The 25,340-nt window shown below is 42.1% G+C and overlaps 1 protein-coding gene across 1 annotated transcript in view; it reads right to left on the bottom strand.

The window, feature by feature from the left end:
* uchl3 (ubiquitin carboxyl-terminal esterase L3 (ubiquitin thiolesterase)) overlaps positions 1 to 24,766 on the bottom strand; it is a 54,799-nt gene extending 30,033 nt beyond the window's left edge. Inside the window, exons 1-4 of the mRNA XM_073027934.1 lie at positions 24,607 to 24,766; positions 16,949 to 17,105; positions 4,755 to 4,840; positions 3,767 to 3,814 (exon numbers count right to left, since the gene is read on the bottom strand). Coding sequence (XP_072884035.1) covers positions 3,767 to 3,814; positions 4,755 to 4,840; positions 16,949 to 17,105; positions 24,607 to 24,732 — 417 coding nt within the window. The 5' untranslated portion in view covers positions 24,733 to 24,766. The remainder of the gene's footprint in view (positions 1 to 3,766; positions 3,815 to 4,754; positions 4,841 to 16,948; positions 17,106 to 24,606) is intronic.
* Between the last annotated feature and the right edge of the window lie 574 nt (positions 24,767 to 25,340).

Genomic DNA, 25,340 nt, shown 5'->3' on the forward strand with positions numbered 1-25,340 from the left:
AGGGTCTCGGCCCGAAACGTCGACAGTGCTTCTCCTTAGAGATGCTGCCTGGTCTGCTGTGTTCCACCAGCACTTTGTGTGTGTTGTTTGAATTTCTAGCATCTGCAGATTTCCTCGTGTTTGCTGTTTTCCATGTATTTGGTTTCCAAAGTTGGCACCCTCTGCATAAGCCGACCCCCTAATTTTAGGACCAAAATTTAGGGCCAAATTCTCGGCTTATACACCGGAATTTACGGTAGTTGAGGTTTTGGGCTGAGACCCTTCATCAGCACTGGAAAGGAAGGGGGCAGAAGCCAGAATAATTACAAAGCACGACATAGATGCTGCTTGACTTGCTGAGTTCCTCAAGGATTTTGTGCGTGTTGCTCAAGTTTTCCAGCATATGCAGAATCTCTTGTGTTTAGGTTAATTTTATGAAGAAACCTTCCCAATTTAGCAAGAACTATTCATATACATATATAATATACATTGTTGCCTGAATGAGTGGGGAGTGGCTTTACTCTCCAATCAACAATTTAAAAGCAAGAGAAGACAACAAACACACATTCCAAAACACATAAAGCTGGCCAAACATTTCATTTGCTGCTGCTCAGAGACAAGATTACTGAGCCTAGAGCCCAGGGGTGGCAATAAGATGGAAGACAGAAATTGCCATCAAGGCTTCATCCACAGCCACAGGCAGACTAGGCCTCGCCATGAACAGGCAAGTCACCTGATTAATCACATAAGACACTTCTAGATATAAACACCAGATAACACTTGCCTTCAAATATCCAAGTTCGAAAAAGACCATGAACGTGGGTGGGATAATAAAGAAAATATGGGGTCTTGAGGAATGCAAGTTGGGCACATTTGCAAATGCATCAAGCTTTACTCATTAGGTAACAGTCGAGTGTTTGGGGGGTGGAATTGGAGGTCAAAAATAGCACTGTACCAATACAAGCCCTCCTTCTCATTCACTAGTTTTACCCTGACTTGGCAGACAGGCAGACAGACATACTTTATTGATCCCAAGGGAAACTGGGTTTCGTTACAGTCGCACCAACCAAGAATAGTGAAGAAATATAGCAATATAAAACCATAAATAAATAATAATAGGTAAATTATTCCAAGTGGAAATAAGTCCAGGACAAGCCTATTGGCTCAGGGTGTCTGACACTCCGAGGGAGGAGTTGTAAAGTTTGATGGCCATAGGCAGGAATGACTTCCTATGACGCTCAATTTTGCATCTTGGTGGAATGAGTCTCTGGCTCAATGTACTCCTGTGCCTAACCAGTACATTATGGAGTGGATGGGAGTCATTGTCCAAGATGGCATGCAACTTGGACAGCATCCTCTTTTCAGACACCACTGTCAGAGAGTCCAGTTCCACCCCCACAACATCACTGGCCTTACGAATGAGTTTGTTGATTCTGTTGGTGTCTGCTACCCTCAGCCTGCTGACTCAGCACACAACAGCAAACATGATAGCACTGGCCACCACAGACTTGAAGAACATCCTTAGCATCATCCGGCAGATGTTAAAGGACCTCATTCTCCTCAGGAAGTAGAGACAGCTCTGACCCTTCTTGTAGACAGCCTCAGTGCTCTTCGACCAGTCCAGTTTATTGTCAATTCGTATCCCCAGGTATTTGTAATCCTCCACCATGTCCACACTGATCCCTTGGATGGAAACAGGGGTCACTGGTGCCTTAGCCCTCCTCAAGTCCACCACCAGCTCCTTAGCCTTTTTCACATTAAGCTGCAGAAGATTCTGCTCACACCATGTGACAAAGTTTCCCACCGTAGCCCTGTACTCAGCGTCATCTCCCTTGCTGATGCATCCAACTACGGACTTGTATAGAAACAAGTCATACAACAACTACGGAAGTTAGTTACTATTCAGCAGACAACATGAACAGCGATTTCTCCAACTTCCGGTAATGCCTCCCCCTCGTTTTACCATTCCCATTCCCCTCTCTCACTTTTATCTGCCCATCACCTCTCTGGTGGTACTCTTCCTTTTCTTTCTTCCATAACCTTCCGTCTTCTATCAGACTCCCCCTTCTCCAGTCCTGTACCTCTTCCAATCAACTTCCCGGCTCTTTACGTCACCCCTCCCCCGCCCAGTTTCACTCATCACCTTGTGTTTCTCATCTCCTGCCCACACCTCCTAACCCTGACTCCTCATCTTTTTTTTCTCCAGTCCTGATGAAGGGGTTCAGCACAAAATGTTGACTGTACCCTTTCCCATAGATGCTGCCTGGCCTGCTGAGTTCCTCCAGCATGCAGTGCGTGTTCCTATCCACTAGCGCCTTTTCCCATTCCAGCGGCGATGGAACCCATGGGTGCACACACCCACCCTCCTCTCTACATTTCCGGAATTCCCAGCAAAGGAGGATGAGAAGATTGAGTGGATAGCAAGAGACTTTTCCAAGGGGCAAAAATGGCTGATACAAGGGGGCATAATTTTAAGGTGATTAGTGGAAAATATAGTAGCGATGTCAGAGGTCAGCTTATTATTTTTTTTTAAACACAGAGAGTGGAAAGCCCTGCCAGAGGTGGTGGAGGAGGCACAGACAGTAGTGACTTTTAAGAAACTTTTCGATAGGCATATGGATGATAGAAAAATGGAAGGTATGTAGGAGCGAAGGGTTAGATTGATCTTAGAATAGGTTAAAATGTTGCATAATATCATGGTCCGAAAGGCCTGTTACCACGCTATGTTCGATGTTCTGAAACCTACAACACTTTTATGGGGAGGAACAATGGCTCTTTGGATCACTCGAGCTGGGGGCCAGGGACTTTCATGATACCACTCATGTTCTCCTACGAGCCAGACTGAAAGCTACTTTCTGAGAAAACCGGCAAAAGAAAATTTCCAACTCGGAGATACTCGCAGAAAACGTCTGCTGCTGCCCTGGGCAATTGAGCACAAACAGATGGAGTTTGTTCTGCAATCCGGTGATACAGTTAACCAATGCTGGTGGCCTCAGCTGTTAATTGCTATGGATCTTTTAAAATTAAACACACTCATCTCCCTATATGCACACACAATTTGGTCTCTTCTGTTATGCTGGCACTCATAAGGGCAATTTATTGAAAGAAAGTTTCCTCACCCATTTTAATGGGTCAGAGATGCAGTGCCTTCAGTAAATACTTTGGGTGCTGTCTCCAGCAATTCCAACAGGCACACCCAAGATCCTCTCTATCATAAATATTTCCTTAATTATATCAATTTCTCTTCTCGTACACCAATGTGTAATTACCCACTGAACAACTGAAACCTTTACAATCGCAGAAATGCTCCTTTTGCAAGCGTCGGTGTAATCAAAGCTCCACTGGCCCTTTCATTCAATCTCACCCCACTCACATTACCCCTCAAGGCCAATTTTAAGATCTCATCTCAAAGACAGCAGGTCAGACAGTGGACTACTCATCCAACAATACGCCTGAATGGGAACATGGATTGAAGTGCTTGGGTCTCAGGAATGGGAAGTGAAATCATATGCATGTGCACAATCACAAACACTGTTAATAAATGACCATCAGCCGTTTCGAACAATACAGCAGAAATCCAGGAGGCTTCACTGGCAGCTTTTGAAGCTCAGTAATATTTAACTTGAAAGGAATCCTTTAAATATCCTCTGCACACAAAGTGAACTCCCACGAACACTGGCACTTGCTTGCTTAAAATGTTATTCTTCCATGAAGTGACAGCACAGGGATTTTACACCAATCTGTGAATACACACAGAGCAGACCAACAGCGAACAAAATAAACGTACCTCAGTTTGCCCTTCCTGTGCACTGTACTCATGTGTAACACGAATGCTCTGTAAAGAAGACAAGAATTATTAAGCACTTTAAGTTTACCTCTCGCCCTATTGCACAGCATGGCGGTGCAGTGACCAACACAAAGCTTTACAGTGCAGGCAACCTGGGTTCAAAGCCTACCGCGGTCTGTACTGAGTTTGTAGGTTCTCACCATGACTTTGTGGGTTTCCTCCTACAGTCCAAGTACATACCGGTTGGTAGGTTAATTGGTCATTGCAAACTGTCTCATGGCAGATTGCTGGGCGGTGTGGCTCAAAGCCATACCGGCTGGTAGGTTAACTGGTCATTGCAAACTGTCTCGTGATTAGTTCGGGATTAAATTGGCGGATTGCTGGGCCGTGTGGCTCAAAGGACTAATTCCTCGCTGTATCTCAGTAAGCAAAAAAATAAATAAATTCACAAACAAATTCGCCACTTTGCTCTCAGTCTCACTAAAATGCCTGGTGATCCTTTCATATTATATGTTATAGCTCATTTGTTGGTGACAACTATTTTAAAAGTATATCGCCTTTTCAAAAATAAGTGCTTAGATTTTGCCTTTAAATATAATGGAAGAACCCTCAGAGAAGCATAATCAAGCCAAATTCAATACACCCTCTAACGTAGAACATAAAGCAAGCTTTTAGGGAATGTTTTGAAGGAGGAAAGATGTGGACAAGTTTATTGCAATAGCTCATGCAAAGCCATCGCTAGGGGTAATTACATCTGGAGATGATCAGGGAGGCAGGAACTGAAGGGGCAACAATATCTTGATGGCTATCATGTGACTGGAAGTTATAGGAACACGGAGAGAGATTTGAGAACAAGTGAGAATGTTAGGGAAAAAAAGATTCCTTATTTATTGAGGACACTGTTCAGTGATGCAAGAGTAATGGTCAATAAGGAACTTTCTTAATAGATTAGTACATAATGTCATAAAGCCTGAAACAAAAAGGTCACCTCGTCTTTTTCTAGGTATTGTGCTTTTTCTTCAGGAGTTAAGCTGGCTGAATCTTCCAAAAATTTTTTCATAACTGAACCGCTTTCTGGAAAATCAAAACACAAATTACTACATTACTAATGGCATCACTGCGGAAAAGAATGAGCGTACAACCAAGTCTTTACTGAAATAATAATGGGAGAACTGCCAGATTTCCATCATTACCCCACAGAACTGAAAGTTACTTGTGCAGAATGTAGATGCACATCTAAATACTGAAGTCGTGAGGTTACTGTCAGTGTTTACTTTGCCTTCATCATTAGTGTGTGTTTCGTTGTTATCTTCCAAATCCAATTTTCAGCCATGTTACTTACACTTTAAATGTAACATAATTTATACTGGAATGAGATCTTGTACATCAGTTTTTAAAAATTGAAGAGGTGTTAAAATATTTAATCCTTCACGACTGGTTCTCTGCATGTGGCCTATGTAAGCAGCTTCTTCGAAGCTGTTATAAAGATTGAAAGAACAAAAAACGACCAACAAGTACCCTTCAAAGATTCAAAGTACATTTATGATCAAGGTGTGTATACGGAATACAAGTTGAGATTGGTCCTCCCGCAGATAGCCACAAAACCTGTGGAACCTGTTGAAGAAAACATCAGACACCTAATGCACGAAATACAAATCTAGGTATGTTGTGCAATTGCTCCAAGCTAGTCAACTTCTGAAGACCAGCTGTAGCTGCAAGGAATTCTCCGTACCTGGTCCAAGCTACTAGATCAGCAGTTCTCATCTAAACTCTGTGTCACCGATTGAGTGTGAGCTAACACTAAAGACAAAATGAAGCCAGGGGAATGAATGGATTGACATTCAAATGCAACCTCCAAGCATTGCAGGTCTCGGGGTCACCTTGAGCACTAGCAGTACAAGCAAAGCCAACATTAACCTAATTCTGAAACGTCTCTTCTTCAAAGATCGGTTTATTTTGCATGACATAGCTCCAAATTCACAGACACAACTTGAAAAGCTTGCCCCAGCATTCAGCCCTATTGTCCACATTCAATCATCTTTGTCGTGTCACAGAGGAAGTTTGTACACAAAATCCCCAGTGCTGGGAGTGATTTTTCCCCCTAAATCTCTTGACATTCATGACAAAAGGACATCACTCCCAGATGAGCTCAATGGCCTGTATGCTCGTTCTGACCATCAAAACATAGAGGCACCTTCACAAACACCCATAGCCCCTGATGACCTTGTGATTTCAGTCTGAGGCCAACATGCCAACTGCCTTCTGGAGGGTGAACCCATGGAAAGCAGCCAAAACAGATGGGGTATCTGGCTGAATAGCAAAGATCTGTGCTGATCAACTGGCTACAGTGTTCACTGACACTCTTTAACCTCTTACCTTCAGCAGTCTGAAGTACCTATCTGCTACAAGCAGGCTTTCATTATACTGGGGCCTAAGAAGGATGTGGTAACTTGCCTCAGTGACTATCATCCTGGAGCACTTAAATCTAGTGAGAAGAAGTGCTTTGAGAGGTTGGTGATGAAACATATCAACTCCTGCCTGAGAGGTGACTTGGATCCACTCCAATTTGCCTACTGTCATAACGGGTCAATAGTAGATGCCATTTCATTGGCTCTTCACTCAGCTCTGGAACATCTGGACAGCTCAGCATTCAATGCTTTCATCCCCTCAGAACTAATCAATAAGCTTCAAGTCCTAGGCCTCAATACCTCCTTGTGCAATTGGATCCTCAATCTCCTCACTTGCAGACCCCAGTCAGTACAGATTTGCAACAATATCTCCTCCATAGTTTCCACAGCACGGGCGCACCACAAGGCTGTGTGGTTAGCTCCCTGCTCTACTCACATTATACTTATGATTGAGAGGCTAGACACAGCTCCACTGCCATATTTAAATCTGCTATTTAAAACATGACACCACTGTCATGTACCAAATAAGCATCAGGGAAGGAGACTGAAAATCTGGCTGAGTGATGCCACAACAACCTCTCACTCAATGTCAGCAAGACCAAGAAAGTGATTATTGACTCCAAGAGGATGAAACTGGAGTCCATGAGCCTGTTGTCATCGGGGGATCAGAGGTGGAGAGGGTCAGCAACTTTAAATTCTTTGGTGTTACCGTTTCTGAGGATCTGTCTTGTGTCCAGCATGCAAGTGCCATTACAAAGAAAGCACAGCCAGCACCTTTACTTTCTTAGAAGTGTGCAAAGTCTCGGCACATCATCTAAAACTTTGACAAACCTCTATAGATGTGTAGTGGAGAACATATTGACTGGCTGCCTCACGACTTAGTATGGAAACAGCAACGTCCTTGTATGGAAAGGCCGACAGAACGAAGTGGATACAGTCTAGTCCGTCACGGGTAAAGACCTCCCACATGGAGGGTTGTCACAGAAAAGCAGCATCCATCAAGGGCCCCCACCATCCAGGCCATGCTCTCTTCTCGCTGCTGCCATCAGGGAGGTGGCTCAAGAACCTCTGAACCCATAATACCAGGCTTAAGAACAGCTATTACCCCTCAACCATCAGACTCTTGAACCAGAGGGGATAACTTCACTCAACTTCATGTGCCCCATCACTCAACTGGACTCACTTTCAGAATTCTTTATTTCATGTTTTTGGTATTTATAGCTTATTTATTTACTGTTATTATTTCCTCCCCCCCCCTTCTTGTATTTGCACTTTTTTTTTACATATTGGTTGTTGTCCGCTCGGTTGGGTATGGTCTTTCATAGATTCTATTGTGCTTTTGTGTTTACTGTGATTACCTACAAGAAAAGGAACCTCAGGGCTGTATATGGTGACATACATGAACTCTGATAATACATTTACTCCTTCCTCAGCGCTTCTGCGGTTTAAGGAACTGATACCTGTTGAACTGTTTAAAACTTTAAAAAGGTGATACTGTAACAGTATTGCATGCAATTTGCCAGGAGATTTGGAAAACCCAACGATGGCCATTAGACTGGAAAAGATCAGTTTATATCCCAATTCCCAAGAAGGGAAATGTAAAGGAATGTTCAAATTACCGAACAATTTCACATGCTAGCAAGGTACTACTAAAGATCATGAAAGCAAGACTCCAGCAATATATGGAATGAGAACTGCCAGATGTACAGGCTGGTTTTAGAAGAGGTAGAGGCACCAGAGATCAAATTGCTAACCTACACTGGATAATGGAGAAATCGAGGGAATTCTATGTCTTATTGACTACTCTTAAAGCCTTTGTTAGTGTGGACCATAAAAAACTATGACAAATCCTTAATGAAATGGGGATAGTTGGACATCTGATCTGCCTTATGAGAAGCTTGTACAAAGATCCAGAAGCAACAGTTAGAACTGAACATGGAACACCAAATTGGTTCAAGATTGGGAAAGGAGTACAACAAGGCTGCATTCTGTCACCCAACTTATTTAATCTACAAACCCCATTTCCAGAAAAGTTGGGATATTTTCCAAAATGCAATAAAAACAAAAATCTGTGATATGTTAATTCATGTGAACCTTTATTTAACTGACAAAAGTACAAAGAAAAGATTTTCAATAGTTTTACTGACCAGCTTAATTGTATTTTGTAAATATACACAAATTTAGAATTTGATGGCTGCAACACACTCAACAAAAGTTGAGACAGAGTTAAAATAAGATTGAAAAGTGCACAGAATATTCAAGTAACACCGGTTTGGAAGTCTCCACATTAAGCAGGCTAATTGGTAGCAGGTGAGGTATCATGACTGGGTATAAAAGTAGCGTCCATCAAAGGCTCAGTCTTTGCAAGCAAGGATGGGTAGTGGCTCACCCCTTTGTGTCAAAATTCGTGAGAGAATTGTTAGTCAGTTCAAAAGGAACATTTCCCAATGCAAGATTGCAGAGAATTTAGGTCTTTCAACATCTACAGTACATAATATTGTGAAAAGATTCAGAGAATTCAGAGACATCTCAGTGCGTAAAGGACAAGGTCGGAAACCACTGTTGAATGCGCGTGATCTTCGAGCCCTCAGGTGGCACTGCCTAAGAAACCGTCATGCTACTGTGACAATTGGGCTCGGGAGTACTTCGGAAAACCATTGTTACTTAACACAGTCTGTCGCTGCATCCAGAAATGCAACTTGAAACTGTATTACGCAAGGAGGAAGCCATACATCAACTCTATGCAGAAACGCCGGCGAATTCTCTGGGCCCGAGCTCATCTCAGATGGACCGAAAGACTGTGGAACCGTGTGCTGTGGTCAGATGAGTCCACATTTCAGCTAGTTTTTGGAAAAAACGGGCGTCGAGTTCTCTGTGCCAAAGATGAAAACGACCATCCTGATTGTTATCAGTGAAAGGTGTAAAAGCCAGCATCTGTGATGGTATGGGGGTGCATCAGTGCCCACGGCATGGGTGAGTTGCAGGTATGTGAAGGTACCATTGACTCTGAGGCGTATATTAGGATTTTAGAGAGACACATGTTGCCATCAAGGTGATGTCTCTTCCTGGGACGTCCATGCTTATTTCAGTAGGACAATGCCAGACCACATTCTGCACGGGCTACAACAGCGTGGCTTTGTAGACACAGAGTGCGTGTGCTTGACTGGCCTGCTGCCAGTCCAGATCTATCTCCTATTGAAAATGTATGGTGCATCATGAAGAGGAGAATCAGACAACGGAGACCACGGACTGTTGAGCAGCTGAAGTCTTATATCAAGCAAGAATGGACAAAATTTCTAATTGCAAATCTACTACAATTAGTACCCTCTGTTCCAAAACGATTAAAAAGTGTTATTAAAAGGAACACAATGGTAAACATGCCTCTGTCCCAACTTTTGTTGAGTGTGTTGCAGCCATCAAATTCTAAATTTGTGTATATTTACAAAATACAATTAAGTTGGTCAGTAAAACTATTGAAAATCTTTTCTTTGTACTTTTGTCAGTTAAATAAAGGTTCACGTGAATTAACATATCACAGATTTTTGTTTTTATTGCATTTTGGAAAATATCCCAACTTTTCTGGAAATGGGGTTTGTATGTGCTGAACACACCATGAGGAATGTTGGTCTAGAGGATTCAAATGTTGGAATCACAATTGCTGAATGAAATATTAACAACCTCAGACATGCAGATGATACTACTCGAATGGCTGAAAGAGAGGACGATCTGAGGAAGCTTCTAATCAAGGTGAAAGAAGAAAGTGCAAAAGCTGGTTTGTTGCTCAGTATTAAAACCAAGATTATGTCAACCAGCTCTATTATCTCCATGGTAATTAATGTAAAGGAAGTGGAAGCAGTGATAGATTTTGTCTTCCTCAGTGCAAAGATGTCTATAGATGTTAACTGCAGCCACAAAATTAAACGGCACTTACTTCTGGGGAGGGTAGCCATGGTAAATTTAGATAAAATACTGAAGGGGAGAGACATAACATTGTCTACGAAGATCCGTCTGTGGTATTTCCAGTTGTGATGTATGGCTGTGAGAGCCAGACTATTAGTAAGGCTGAATACAAAAGATTCGACGCCTTTGAACTTGGGTGCTGGAGGAGAGTGTTCAGAGTTCGTTGGAAGCAAGAAGATCCAACAAGTCAATACTTGAAGAAATACAGCCAGACTGCTCAATACGAGGCTTATTGGACAAAAGCTCAAATATTTTGGCCACATCATGAGAAGACAGGATTTCTTGGAGAAGACTCTCATGTTAGGCAAAGCAGAAGTTAAAAGAAGGAGGACGACAGAGGCTACAATGGATAGATAGTATTACTCAGACAATGTGTATGACCTTGGGGGAATCTTAGAGAGGCAGTTTCCAACAAGTCCATGAGGTCACGAAGAGGCAGACGCGACTTAACAAAAAACCTGTTACAGCCACTCCGTGACCATGGAACAACCCGAGGGGGCTGAACACGGGGGCCATACTGGAATCACTGGAACTCTGAAATCCCACGTAACCAGAGCTGGAGACAGATGTACACACAGACTCTGCCAAGGGAGGATGGGTCCGATGCACACCACATCTCACAGATACTAGCTCAGCTTGCGGTATAGCTCTGCTCACCAACTCTCAGTGAGAGTCAGGACATTGGCTCATGAGGTTTAAGAACCCATATGCACAGAATCATTTCCATATATTATAATTAATTTGCTATAACTCTCCCAATTATATAACCCATTAACCTCTTTGTAAGCTAATGCAAAGTCAGTGAAGCCAAAGAACCACACAGCATCATATATCGTGCAATTCAGAATTAAAAACTTTCCCCTAAACACTGCAATGAAATTACATCCATTTTAAGAGTGCAATAAACCTTACAGTATCTCCAAAACTGCAATAAAACAATGTGTAGTAAATAGAGACTACAACATGCATCATTACATGATAACTACAACAAATATACAGTATAATGAAAGGTCGTATATAGGATTATTGAACTGGCAGTAACAAATTACGTCTGCTGAACAAGGACAGAATCCAAGAAAATGGTTTAGCAACAATCTGAGGACTGTGTTGCGGTTTTGGCTGCCTGGTTAATAGCATAATTTGGATGAAGTCAGTTGTCAGAGGCCAAAAATAGGACATTCATTTGGTCGGGAGTCAGTGAATGGAAGTTAGCAATTCAACCAGAGTTAAAGCCAAGAGGTTAACAGTTGTTACATACAGACCTCACCATGGAATGATTGAGGCAGAGGTTCCTATATCTTATAAAAGGATAAATATTTCAAAGCCCTTCACCATGGGCAATAATTAGTTTTAAGATTGATCTAGCCAAGAGATAGCACAGCACCATTGGGCTGAATGGACTTCAAGCAAGTTTAAGCTTCTGTGTTTATTTATCCCATTCTCTTCTGCACAATCTAGCAAGTGTACAGAGATCACAGCCTGCTCAGACGATCAAGGTTCAAAATAAATTATCAATGTACAGATACGTCACCATATTCTAACCCCAGATTAATTTCCTTGCAGGCATTCATGGTACATACAAAGAAACACAACGGATTCAATGTTCATAAAAAAAAAGGACAAACAACCAATGTGTTCATATGGAAAGAAAATTTTAAAAAATTAACAAACAATAAACATTGAGAACTTGAGAAGAGTCCATGAAAGCGAGTCCTTTTCAGTGGGAGTTCAGTGATGGGGTGAGTGAAGTTATCCCCTCTGGATTCAAGAGCCTGATTGGTGAAGGGTAATAACAGAATCTGAGGCCACAAACCAGGCACGCCCGGGATCCTCTTCAGTTTGCGTATAAGGAGAAGGTGGGAGTGGAGGATGCTATCACGTATTTGCTGCACAAATCACTCTCTCACCTAGATGGGGTCAGTTGTGCTGTGAGGATTACATTCCTTGACTTCTCTAGTGCCTTTAACACCATCCAGCCCAAGATCTTAAGGCACAAACTAACGGAGATGGGAGTAGACTCTCACATGGTGGATTGGATAGTGGACTACTTGACAGATAGACCTCAGTATGTGCGGTTGGGAGACTGTAGGTCTGACACGGTGGTCAGCAGCACAGGAGCGCCGCAGGGAACCGTACTCTCTCCGGTCCTGTTCACCCTGTACACATCGGACTTCCAATATAACTCGGAGTCCTGCCATGTGCAGAAGTTCACTGATGACACGGCCATAGTGGGGTGTGTCAGGAATGGACAGGAGGAGGAGTATAGGAAACTGATACAGGACTTTGTGATATAGTGCAACTCAAACTACCTGCGTCTCAATATCACCAAGACCAAGGAGATGGTGGTGGACTTTAGGAGATCTAGGCCTCATATGGAGCCAGTGATCATTAATAGAGAATGTGTGGAGCAGGTTAAGACCTACAAGTATCTGGGAGTACAGTTAGACGAGAAGCTAGACTGGACTGCCAACACAGATGCCTTGTGCAGGAAGGCACAGAGTCGACTGTACTTCCTTAGAAGGTTGGCGTCATTCAATGTCTGTAGTGAGATGCTGAAGATGTTCTATAGGTCAGTTGTGGAGAGCGCCCTCTTCTTTGTGGTGGCGTGTTGGGGAGGAAGCATTAAGAAGAGGGACGCCTCACGTCTTAATAAGCTGGTAAGGAAGGCGGGCTCTGTCGTGGGCAAAGTACTGGAGAGTTTAACATCGGTAGCTGAGCGAAGGGCGCTGAGTAGGCTACGGTCAATTATGGAAAACTCTGAACATCCTCTACATAGCACCATCCAGAGACAGAGAAGCAGTTTCAGCGACAGGTTACTATCGATGCAATGCTCCTCAGACAGGGTGAAGAGGTCAATACTCCCCAATGCCATTAGGCTTTACAATTCAACCGCCAGGACTTAAGAACTTTTTAAAAGCTATTATTAATGCTTTTTGAGATAGTGATTTAGATGCATATCATATTTTTTACTGAGTTAAGTATTGTATGTAATTAGTTTTGCTACAACAAGTGTATGGGACATTGGAAAAAAAGTTGAATTTCCCCATGGGGATGAATAAAGTATCTATCTATCTATCTATTCCTGAACCTGGTGGTGTGGAACCTGAGGTTCCTGTTCCCTTTCCTGATGGCAGCAGAGAGAAGAGAGCATGGCCTGGATGACGGCGGTTCTCGATGATTGACGCTGCTTTCCTGTGACAGCGCTCCACGTAGATATTCGCAAAGGTGAAGAGGGCTTTTCCCTGTGATGGACTGGGCTGTACCACTACTTTTGTAGGCTTTTCCACATTGGTGTTTGCATACCAGCCCAAGATGCAACCAGTCAATATACTCCGCACTGCACATCAACAGTACCGTGCAAAAGTCTCAGGAATATGTATATCGCCTAATACTTTTGCACAGTACTGTATTTGTCAACATGGAGCAGAGAGCGAGGCAGTAAATCTGCTGGGAGCAAAGGATATTGGGAATGGCGAGGGTAAAGCATCGTGGGAGGGGTGTGGGACAGGTGACAGAGAAGGAGTGCCGGGCTGGGGGCTGACAAGGGTGTAAACTTGCCCAGCCCTGAGACACCAGGCAAGGCCTTTTGATTTCAAACAATTCGTTTACTGATCATTACAGAATGCCTCTCTGGCGATTTCCACACCCTCCCCTCTCCTTTTCCCCAATCATCATTCCCCTCTCCCTGTCCCCTTCCCACTCTCAGTCCACAAGAGAAACCCATATTAGAATCAGGTTTATCATCACTCACACGTCATGAAATTGGTGTTTTACTGTTGCAGCAGTACAGTGCAATACATAACATTACTACAGTACTGTGCAAAAACCCTAGACATCCTAGCCATACATGTCCGCCACAGACTTTCGTACAGTGCTGTAAGTAGTGCTTGCATATTTCTTGCTCCATTTAAAAACATTAAGTTCACTATGTAGTATGTTTAAAAAAATTGAAATAAGTGTATTGCCTAATATCTAATAGTCTGGGAATCAGCTCGTTTGACACTACGCAAGTCCCAAGAGAGATGGATTATCAGAGTTTTAAGTAATGGAATAAAGGCAAATTAAAATTGATATCAAACAATAAAATCATTTGGAAACTAGCTTCAAGAGGTTGAGGAGCTTGGGACTTTATTCTTGGAGTGCAGGAGAATAGGGGGTGATCTTATGATGGTGTGTAAGATTGTGAGGGGTACAGATGTGGTGAGTGCACACAGACTTTTCCCTGGGATGTGGAATCAAGAATTGAAGGTCATAGGTTGAAGGATGAGATGAGAGGAATTTAATGGGAAGTAATTACTGAAAAAAAAAATTATCACCCGGGGGTGATCAGTGCAGTATATGGAACGAGCTGCCAGAGGAAGAGGTTGAGGCAGGTACATAATATTTACAAAGCCACTTGAATAGATACACGGATATGAAAGGTTTCAAGCAATATAGGCCAAATGGGACTAGATTAGATGCAAATCTTGGGTGGCATGGAGCAAATGGGCTGGGCCTGTATGACTCTATGGCAGGGGTTTCCTAACCTGGGGACCACAGGCCCCTCAGTTAATGGTAGGGTCTGTGGCATTAAAAAAAATGTTAGGAATCCCCACTCTATTGTCAAATCAGCCAAATCCAATCCGATTCCACTGTGCCTGTGGATCACTGCCTGCAAGCTGGAGGATAACGAACTGAGAATACAATAATCAGTAACTTTTTTGAGGGAGGGCAAGGGAAAGGTGGAATAACAAGGTGCACATTGGCAGTAACGTCAACATTTATGGCCCAACCTCAATTTCACTCAGGTTACAGTGCTTGCTGAGTGCTGTCAGAGCGCAGAAATGAGTTGTACATAGCCTGGGGCATCAGCCTTCGTTCACTGATGCTGCCTGGCCTCTGTGTACTTCTAGAATTTTCTATTTGTAATCTTGCAATCCAGATTACAGCTGCTTTCAAATTTAAAAAGTGCTTAATCCCAATAACAAACCTCAGCAGCTCCCCTGGATCAAGACCCAACATTACAGAAGAGGATTTGTTTTCATGTGGAAATAAGAGAGGTTGGAGAGGAAAGCCATTTTAGTCATTAGAATGAACCCAACCACACACACAAGAAAAGCCAACAAATGAACCATATCAGATGCAGAGAATTTGCAAGAACAATTTCTCAGATCTTTAACATTCACAGTAATTTCCTGTCTCTACTGCTGTTGATTGTGTAGCTGCAATGGAAGGTATGAAATAAACCCACACTTCAATCGAGCACCATAAAAGAAAAATAGATGCCAAGATATTAGATATTAAGTGCATGATGTCGGTTTGGTGCAAAGCCCCTGTGTAAATCCTGGTCTCTGCCAATCATTTATGTACTCTTGGGCCTTCAGCGAACACTCAGCTTTCCTTAGTTTGTCATTGATAAACCATTCTCCTGTAAACCGCACAGAAAATCTATTAGTCTGGCATAATCTATCTACCGATTTTCTGAACTATTGGAAATTATTTCATTAATGTTGCCATGCCCCTTTTAATTCCTTTAAAAAAGTTAAGTAGTAACATTTTAGTTAACTTTACACTAGTGCAGGACCCAGTGAATGGACATCACAAAATATCACCAGGTAAGCCAGAATCCAAATGATCAGGATTTCTAAATAATTTGGCAGCACATTGATCAGGGTTTTATTTGTGAGTATATCGACTCTACCACTGGTGCCATTGCCTTCAGTTTTCAAGTCCTCGAGTTCTGAAATATCCTTCAACAAATCTCTCTATGTCTCACCCTTGTTATTTTTTAAGACTTTACTTCAAACTCATCTCATTGACCAAGTATTTAATCATTGTCCCATATCGTGGGATCATTTTTTGTTTGTTCATGCTTCACTGATGAGTCTTGATAAATTAAAAGGGACTACTAGAGCAGTGCAGGTTATGATTGTAATCAACCTTTCTCCTGTTGGAAGCCTGCAGCTTAATACAAAGCAGTAACTTGTTGACTGATTAGTTTGATCTTTGCTCCTGTTGCAGTTTGCTTTCAAAACAAATAGGTGTTCTCTTTGTACCCAAATCCTTATCCCTTTCTTTTCAGTTCCATTCTGATTTTTGGTGACTAAATGTACAAAGGGAGAATTCCTGAACCCAAGACTGTGTAACAGGATTGTTGAGTAAGTGAGACTAAGTCCTTGACTGTCCCAGTGATACAACCAGACATGCCTGGTCACTATCGATACTGTAGGAAAATTCAGTCTCATTACACTCCAATGACAGCCACTGTGGAGACATCTGGAGTACTTGAGCAAAGATTGTCTACTGTCAGACCTTTACATCCTCTCTTGCTCCCGCTCCCATTCATTAACTATATTTTAAGACTTCCACATGTAAACAAAACTATCTGGCAGAGGGAAGGAATGAATTCTCTTCCACCATTTCACAGTTTTCTTCCCTAGCTGCTATTCATTCCTGCTGGATTCTAGTTCCACACACAATTGACAACCTTCTTGCGATCGGTACAAGTAACCAGCTTTCATGGGCCGACTGCTATCTTCCATTAATGAGGCAACCAACACCACCAAAACCGACATCCGACTGCATGCAGCCCTTCAAATTAAAAAGCGTCTCTTCGAATTAAAGTGGAGTGAGAGCTCTGGCTAAGGCATCTTCTGACCGGCTCACTGCTTCCGTCACCTGATCAAAGGCAGCATAAATCACAATTATATATACACAGGTTCAGTGTCAAGAACACACACAAAATGGAGAAAAGTGATAAGACATGCGTGCCCACAATAAACAAGGCCTGCACTCTCCTTGAGCCCAAATGTAGCTGTTGCTCAGAAACACTTACCAAATTCCAACTTATCCTGATTGTTTGCCAGCGCATGTATAAGTCCAATAGTCCCGCAGGCATTACTGATGGTCTGTTTCATGAAGTAAACACGCGGATTGACTTTCTGCCCTTCCGCTTTGATCTTTGCTTCCTCCTCTTGTTTGAAAGTTTCATTCTGAACAAAGTAAAAAAAAAAAATGACATGAGCCACTTGCTTCCATCTGCAAATCATGTAAAATGTTTACTTCTATTTGCCCTTTGATTGCAGTTGTGGAAGGCATGGCTGTCTCACATTCCTTTCAGGATAGACCAGTTATAACCAGGGATTATAACACTGGAGAGAATGGGATCCAAACTCAGATCCTATATAGGCCTTGCTTTGTCCATCAACTCTGCCAGTGAAGTACTTTCTGGAGGTATGATCCGCATTGTACCCAATGCTTCTCAAAGGAAAAACATTGGCCAGGACACCAGACAGAAGTTATTTGCATTTTGAGTTATCTACTCCCATTTGTAGGACAGCTGATTAACATCTCATTTGACAGGCAGACATGATGATGTTGGCAAATGGTGTGAAATTGAGAAATTGGAAGATAAATCCACAGTCATTTTGATTTACAAGTGTTCCACAGTTAGTAATCTTGCACTGCAGATTTTCTTGCAGCCCAACCATAAATAATTTCGCACAACTTGTCCAGTCAATATTCTAAACAACAAATTCCTATTGCCTCAAGCACAATAAATGTTAAGTTAATAAAGTGTCATCGTTGCATAGCTCAACAAGAACCAGAGGAATATTTACTCAACAGTAATTTCCTTTTACACTTTGGAATGAGGCTTGTTAGCAGGACAACAATTTCCACAGCTTTCTTCCCCACCCCACCCCATTTCTCAAGGCACTCTAACGTTCTGGCTGCAGACCTGAGGTTTGATCACATGTAATCTGAGTCATTGGGTGTATTTAAGACAGAGGTTGATAGATGCTTGATTATCCAGGGCATCAAAGGGTATGGGGTGAAAGACAGGGAGTGGGGATGACCGGAAGAATCGGATCAGCCCATGACTGAATGGCGGCGCAGACTCAATGGGCCGAATGGTCTACTTCTGCTCCCTATATCTTATGGTCCAATCCCAAATTACAAAGTGAGGTACACTCAGCTGGTACCAAATTCATTACCCATTTTCATATTACCTCAGGACTTAGCCATTCCCAGTCAATGACGGCCAATCTCCCACATCCTACTTGCCATAATGAAAATTCCAGGCCAAACACTATGGGCTGATTAGGAAGTACTTCTGGATCAGTTCATACCATGTTGATGGTGCTCCTCTACCCTCTTAGTTTAGTTAAAACTAGCTTTATTCTTCTGCCAAGGCAGATCAGAATTGGTGGAGAGCCTTGCTCATCTTTCCAAGAATCTAAGGGTTGCTAATTTACAGAACACATGATTACCAATAACGTTCTGTGTTTCATATGGTCTACTTAACCCAAACCACATTATGGGAGCATCAGTGGACAAATCATAACACCCAGGCATGCGTTTCATTTTGTAACTCCAAAAACTATTCGAAAGAAGAACATAGGAGCCCTGGAAACATGTCTACTTTGGTTTTACTTTAGTAGTGGCATAATGACATATGGCATTCACGTACTTCTTACATCTATCTAACCCGTAATGAATTATGTAAACAGAGAATGCTTAATTAAACAATTTAATATATCACTCGAATATTACTGAAATATTGAATACACGACACTCCTCTGTGCTTAGCTAAAAACTTCAACTTAATACAGAATGCATCGCGACTCAAATATATAAAAGGTATTTCTCTACACATACGTACACCCATCTATATTATTGCACAGTTGTGCCCTGTCATCAACAGTCCCTGGCCCGCAGGATGAATTCTTGGTATCTAACCTGCCCAAATCTACCACCAGAAGTAAGCTATGATGTTCAATGGAACTTTCTTCCTGATTACAGAGCAACTAAACACAAGAGAGGGACAGATAAACTTGGCCAGTTGCTCATTCACTCACTTGTGGACCCTAGAGGAAAGTGGAATTAATTGAATCACTCTATCAAAGTGCAGGAACAATGGCCACCTCATGCACGATTCTCTGAAAACTAATGATTCTGCATCATAAAAATCAGGGGAGGTGTGGTTGGAAAAAGTGATCGTGTACTTAGATCACCAAGCAACTCTGCCCACAAAGTAAACTGTGCAAAGGTCAACACAGGTGACTGGACACCATTTTAGGTGGGAAACCAGCCACAGTTTCTACAGCTCACAATGAACATACTCTTGCATATTAAAGCCCTGCTTCTCAATGCAATCATGAAAATACCCCATCTAATCTCAACCAAGCCTTACAGGAGCAGCATTTTCAGTATGGTGAAGACCAAATTAGATATCTTACTCAATAAACACAATTAGGCACATGTCAAACCAGAAAACTAGATGAGCAAAGTCTAAGGGTTCAGATCTGAGAAAATGTCAAGGCAGGCAGGCTGATTTACCATAAGAATGTCAAATGGTTGACGTTATGAAATAGAGTACAGATAGGCCATAAGCACAGGTTCACAAAGACTGAAGGGGGGTCAGGTTTACTTTCTCACAGCAAACATCTCAGAAAGGTGAAAGCTCCCTAACAAATATGATCACCCACTCCAGACAAAGTAATGTTATTACTTGCTCACATGGAGATACATAGGTAGCAACCATTACAGCTGTGAATGCAAGAATACAGAAGTGGGAAACAAAAGCTCTAGGACACAAATAAAAACCAAGCATTGGAAAAATCTGTGGAAAGAGAACCAGCTAATGTTTCAGATCTGGGAACCTTTATCAGTTCACATTTTCAGCAAGACAAGTAACTGGAAAAAGACAGAGACACTAGAGATTTTGCAGACGCTGGAAGGACATACCTAAGAGAAACCTGAAGGTACACACTTAGTATTGGAGGAACAGCTTCTACCCCTCTGCCATCTGATTTCTAAATGGACATTGAACCCATGAACACTATCTCACTACTTTTTTTTTAAAAAAAAATCTGTTTTTGCACTACTTACCTTAACAATTATATATCATATATATTTACTGCAATTCAGTTACTTTTCTATATCTAATCGGTCCAGTAATGGTCATTTGAAATATCAATTCTGAAAGAAATTAAAAAGTTTAAAACAATTTTACGGACCAAGTGTCAAAAGCGGCTCAAGTATAATATGAAATGGAACAACCATTCAGAATCCCATAATGAAAATTAGGATGTACTTTGAAGGAAGAGAGAACAAAAGGAAAATTGCCGGAACGCTTGTTCACGTTCTTCCGTATATCCATCCTGCAATCAGTACAATAGATGTCGATTACCTGAAACAGAAGGATTGGAGAGAAACGAGAAATAGTGCACGTCCAAACATGCAGACGGTTTTAGCATTTAAACTGCCTGAGATGGACGGTTCCAGATGTGCTGAAGGACCAATATTGTTCTCATGTAGTTTTAATGAACATGGAGCCAGACAGAACCTCAACAAATCAACAGCTAGCCCAAAGACATCAAAAAGACTTAAAACGCACTGATTAGAGACCTAGCAAACCTCTGATCTTCCTTTATAGTTTCTTAAACATTGGTGACAGATCCTCAATCTTCTAAAAAAAAATTTTCTGCCTTTGATGGAGCATGTGAACATTAAAGACTAATTTCTGATTTTAACTTACAATTTAAACAACTAAAGATGAGAATCCATGACCTGTCTTTGTGCTCCAAGAAAAAGCTGCAAACATGTCCACACAACCCACATTTTCGAAACAAATTAAAGATTTATTCTTTCCTCTTACAAATATCAAAAGATTTTAAGCTTTTCCATTAATAATTCTAATAAGTTTCATTCATCAGTGACTTTCATTTACGAGGCATTGTTAATGCAAGGTGCTTTATCAAAGAAAATAAAATGGCCCCGGGACACACGAGGAGTGTTTAGGAAGAGAATTTCAGAGTTCACAACTCAGCTACACAAAGTATGGGCACTTCTGCTGGAACAAGTAAATTCAGGCATGCTCAAGAGACGGAAGAGAAGTGTTGCGGGTGATATGGGGTGAGAGGGATCAATTGGCTCAGAAACAAATTCAACATTTAATGATTCAATAATAAGATAGAGAAAAGTATGTGATGAAGAAGTGGTGATGGTGGCAACATACAGGGAAAGTAATACTCAAAAGTTCACCTTAATCATCTTAATTTTGTCAAAAACTAAACAAAATAGTAGCAACATACCAGTGCAAGCAACACTACAAAGAAGGGGATGTATTTTTGCACCTTTTCCTTTTATTAAAAGACAAAGCACAGTAACAGGCCCTTCCCACCCAATGCCCAGTTACACACACACATCTCCAACTGACCTACTATCCGATACTCACTGGAATGTGGGAGGTTACCAGAGTACCTGGAGGAAATCCACACAGTCATGGGAATTATGTACCAACTCCTTACAGATAGCAGAGGAATTGAACTTGGGATTCTATTATAGCATACACTAACCACTACTGTGTGCAGCCCCACAGTACTGTGCAAAAGTCTTAGGCACCCTAGATTTTTATATAAATGTTGTTTTAGTTTTTTTTTAGGTCTTCTGATTAGGGTCAGTAGAAAATTTTAGATTTCCAAACATCCATTTTTCAAAAAAAAAATTTAGAGAATTTTTTTGTATTTCATTAAAGAAAGTAACTTATTCAGAAATAGACAAGAGAAAATCTATAGATGCTGGAAATCCAAGCAATACACACTAAATGCTGGAGGAACTCAGCAGGTCAGGCAGCATCTACAAGTCCTACTGAAGGGTCCTAGCCCAAAACGTCGACTGCACTCTTTTCCATAGCTATTGCCTGGTCTGCCAGTTCCTCCAGCACTTGTGTGTGTTGCTTATTAAGGAATAGACTACATTTCAAATAAAGACTTGATTACTTTGTAGGTATATAGCCAAGCACATGATTAAACAAAGATACAAACAGGGGCTAATGATCAAGACATAATAGTTGCATGAACTAAACTGAAGCAGAAATGGGTATAGAAGGAATCAAACTGAATGAAGGACAACCAAACTAAAAGGTGAAATTTTGGGTGATGTACCAGTTTAACCTTTAAATCATCAAATCTTACACCATGGCAAGAGTGAGCACAGCAAAAAGATCAGCAAGGCCTCTTCCAAGCAGAAATTTCACAGCAGGCAGGAGCTTCAAGATGCGCTGTTCAAGTTCTTCTGAAGAAGCACAAAGAAATGGGCAAGGTTGAAGACCAGAAACGCAGTGGTCGGCCACAGAAACTGAGTGCAGCTGACAAGAGATACGTCAAACAGAGATGTCCCTTCAAAATCGGAAGAAACACTGCTATTAACTCTGAACTCATAGAAACGACTGGAACCCAAGTACACCCCTCTACAGTCCAGAGAAGTCTTGTCAGAAGTGTTCTTCATGGAAGAGTTGCTGCCAAAAAGCCATTTCTCTGAAGTGACTACAAAGCCAAGATGAACTCAACCTATTCGTCATGGTCCCTGCATCTTAGTCTATTTGCTCTGAACTCTCTCTGTAACTCACACTATATTCTGCATTGCTACTGACTAGGCCACCTTAATGTACTTGTGTTTTGAAATTATATGTATGGATGGCATACAAAACTAATCTTTTTCATTGTTTCTTGGTACATTGGACAATAATAAACCAACAACAGGAATTTCCCATCTTTCAGCTTCAGAAGTTAGACTAGGGAGTGACATGAACGGGAAATTCATCTTTGCACTGTACCCTGCAACTGGGGCAAGGGAAGTTGTAGCAGTTTGCTTCACAAAATGAGCCGCAGAGTTGGGAAGAGGAACTTGTGGTGACATTTTGGTGCAGTGAGCATTCTCTTTAGTACAAGGAGATTGGGATTGGTCTTTGATTTGTGCCCGGTGGTAGCGGCCACAGCAAGCATGATGGTCTGCAATGGGTTACCCTCAAGAGCTTCCTCAGAACTGCTGTCTATTGTACAATCACCAACCACCCAAAGAAACAGGCAGGATCATGCCTGATCCAGTCCACATCTCGTGCTTATACACCACCCGGGTTGCACTCACATTTCTTTGCTCCACACAGGAAATCTGGTTGTAGGCCTTGTGACAGGGCCAACCTGAGTCATCCCAACACCAACCAGGCCCTAGGTTGTAAGGCTTCACTTTCTGACCAGCTGATCGTCTTTTGAACTGTCAATGGCCTACTCCACTCTTCTGAATGATCTTTAATAAGATACATTTAAAAACAATTGAAATAAGGTCTAATAAAACAAAATTTTTAAAACTTCTAAATTTATAATTCAGGTAAACGAAGTGAAGGAAGAAGAAAGGGAGGGAAAAAAGTCACTTAATCCTTACAACCCATGCAAGCTCTATTTAAATAAATGGGGTTTTGCTATGTGCAACAGTGCGCAGTAGTGGATGTAAATGGCCACTCAACTTGGCATCGAGTCCAGCGGCAGTACAGAGGCTAGACGTGCTAGCAACTGCTCTCCTGCACAGCTCTGCCTGTATGTTACAGTGCAGAAGCCACTAACATGCTAACCTGCAAAAGACAACATGCAATCTGCTGGAAAAATTCGACGGGTCAAGCAGCACCTGTGGGAGGAAAGGAATCGTCAGCGTTTCCTATCAAAACCCTGCACGTAAAGGACGTTTCCTGCACGTAAAGGACGTTTCCAAACTGACAGCAAAAGGCAAGTGGTTTCTGGTCCCGTATCTTAGCACCAACTGCATGCAGGAAGAGAAGAAATGGTAAGAACAAAGTGACAACCTGCTGGAGGACTGAGCACGTCAAACAGCATCAGATGGTCAGATAATTCCTCCAGCAGGTCATTGTTCCAGATTCCAGCATCTGCGGTCTCCTGTCTCAGACATAACTGGGCATCTGGTCAAGTTTTAACTTTTATCAACTGCCCAACACCAATTGGATATTTACAGTTATACTGACCTTCCAAATACAAATTATCCCTATTACAAAGCAGAAGGTAAAAACAACAAGCAGTAAAACCTAATGACTGGTAGAACTGCATGGCTGCAATGACACAGTGGTTTAGCTAGTAGAGCTGCTGCCTCACACCACCAGAGACAAGGAGCAATTTGCTGCTTGTGTGGAGTCTGCTTGCTTTCCCTGTGATCCTGTGGGTTTTTTCTGGATATTCCAGTTTCCTCCCACACACCAAAGACGTGTATGTACTGACAGGCTGACTGGCCACTCTAAATTTTCACCTGTGTGAAAATCTGGGGGCATTGCTGAGAAGGGGGAAAGAATTGAATTGGTGTAACTGAACAGTTACTGTGGCCTTAGTGGGCCGAAGGGCTGTTTCCATGGAGATGCACGAGACTGCAGACTGTACCTCATTTTGAAAGCCCCGCATTTTTGGTTAGTGAACTTACTACTTGTTACGTATGTGTGGAGCAAGAATGACAATGGAGGAGTAGGATTAGAAATTCTTAACCGTGTCCCGGGCAACTTACCGTGCGGGAGCAACGACCTGGGCATGCCAGGACGAAACCATGCACAAAAAAAAGAGGGGTAGGCCTCACTGATCCACAGCACGATCAACTGGCATGCCTACATTCTCGTAATCGATCCGATACGGTTCACTACTCATTTTGTAACAGTACCTTTTCTGTGATGGGGAAGAGCAGAAGAATCGAGCATACGGGTCTCGGTACCAAGCTGAGAAGTTCAGGGTCCATTCCAAAGACATCGCCGAACTGCCAACTGGGAAGCACTCCGAGCTGCTGCATGAACTGGTGGGAAAAATGCCTTGGGTCAGTTCCAAAGGTGAACCCTTCTTCACACATTCATTGTACATGTAATTATAAACAGAATGAGAGGACACAGAGGGAAGAATGGCATACAATGGCTGAAAGAATTTGATTTTAATCAAGCGCCTTCAAGGATGCAATTGAAACACTTGAGAAAAAGCAGGAAAAGATCACCTGGTACCTTGAACATGATTCAGCATTCCGTATGGACAGAACTCATCTTTTACCTTAACACCACTTTCCTGCTTTATCCCACAAATATCCAGAAATGAACCAACCAGAATGCAGTCCAGACAGATGAGAACACGCTGAACCACCCCATAATTCCTTGGACAACAACGAACAGTTTTCGGAAAAGACCACAGCCACAGGCACGCCGTGCAATGACCAAGTGCAATGGTGGAAATATGGCAGCCCATTTTGGGTGCAGCAAGTTGCCATTAAAAATACCGTGAGTTGAGGGATAAATATTGGTTGGGACACTGTAGAGAATTCACCTGCACTTTGAAATACCGTCCCAGCAGATAAAGTGTTGGGCTCGATGTAATGTCTTACCTGAAAGATGGCATCTCCAGTGGTGTGGCAAT

The sequence above is a fragment of the Hemitrygon akajei genome, chromosome 2 (assembly GCF_048418815.1).
Source record: "Hemitrygon akajei chromosome 2, sHemAka1.3, whole genome shotgun sequence".
Lineage (NCBI taxonomy): Eukaryota > Metazoa > Chordata > Chondrichthyes > Myliobatiformes > Dasyatidae > Hemitrygon > Hemitrygon akajei.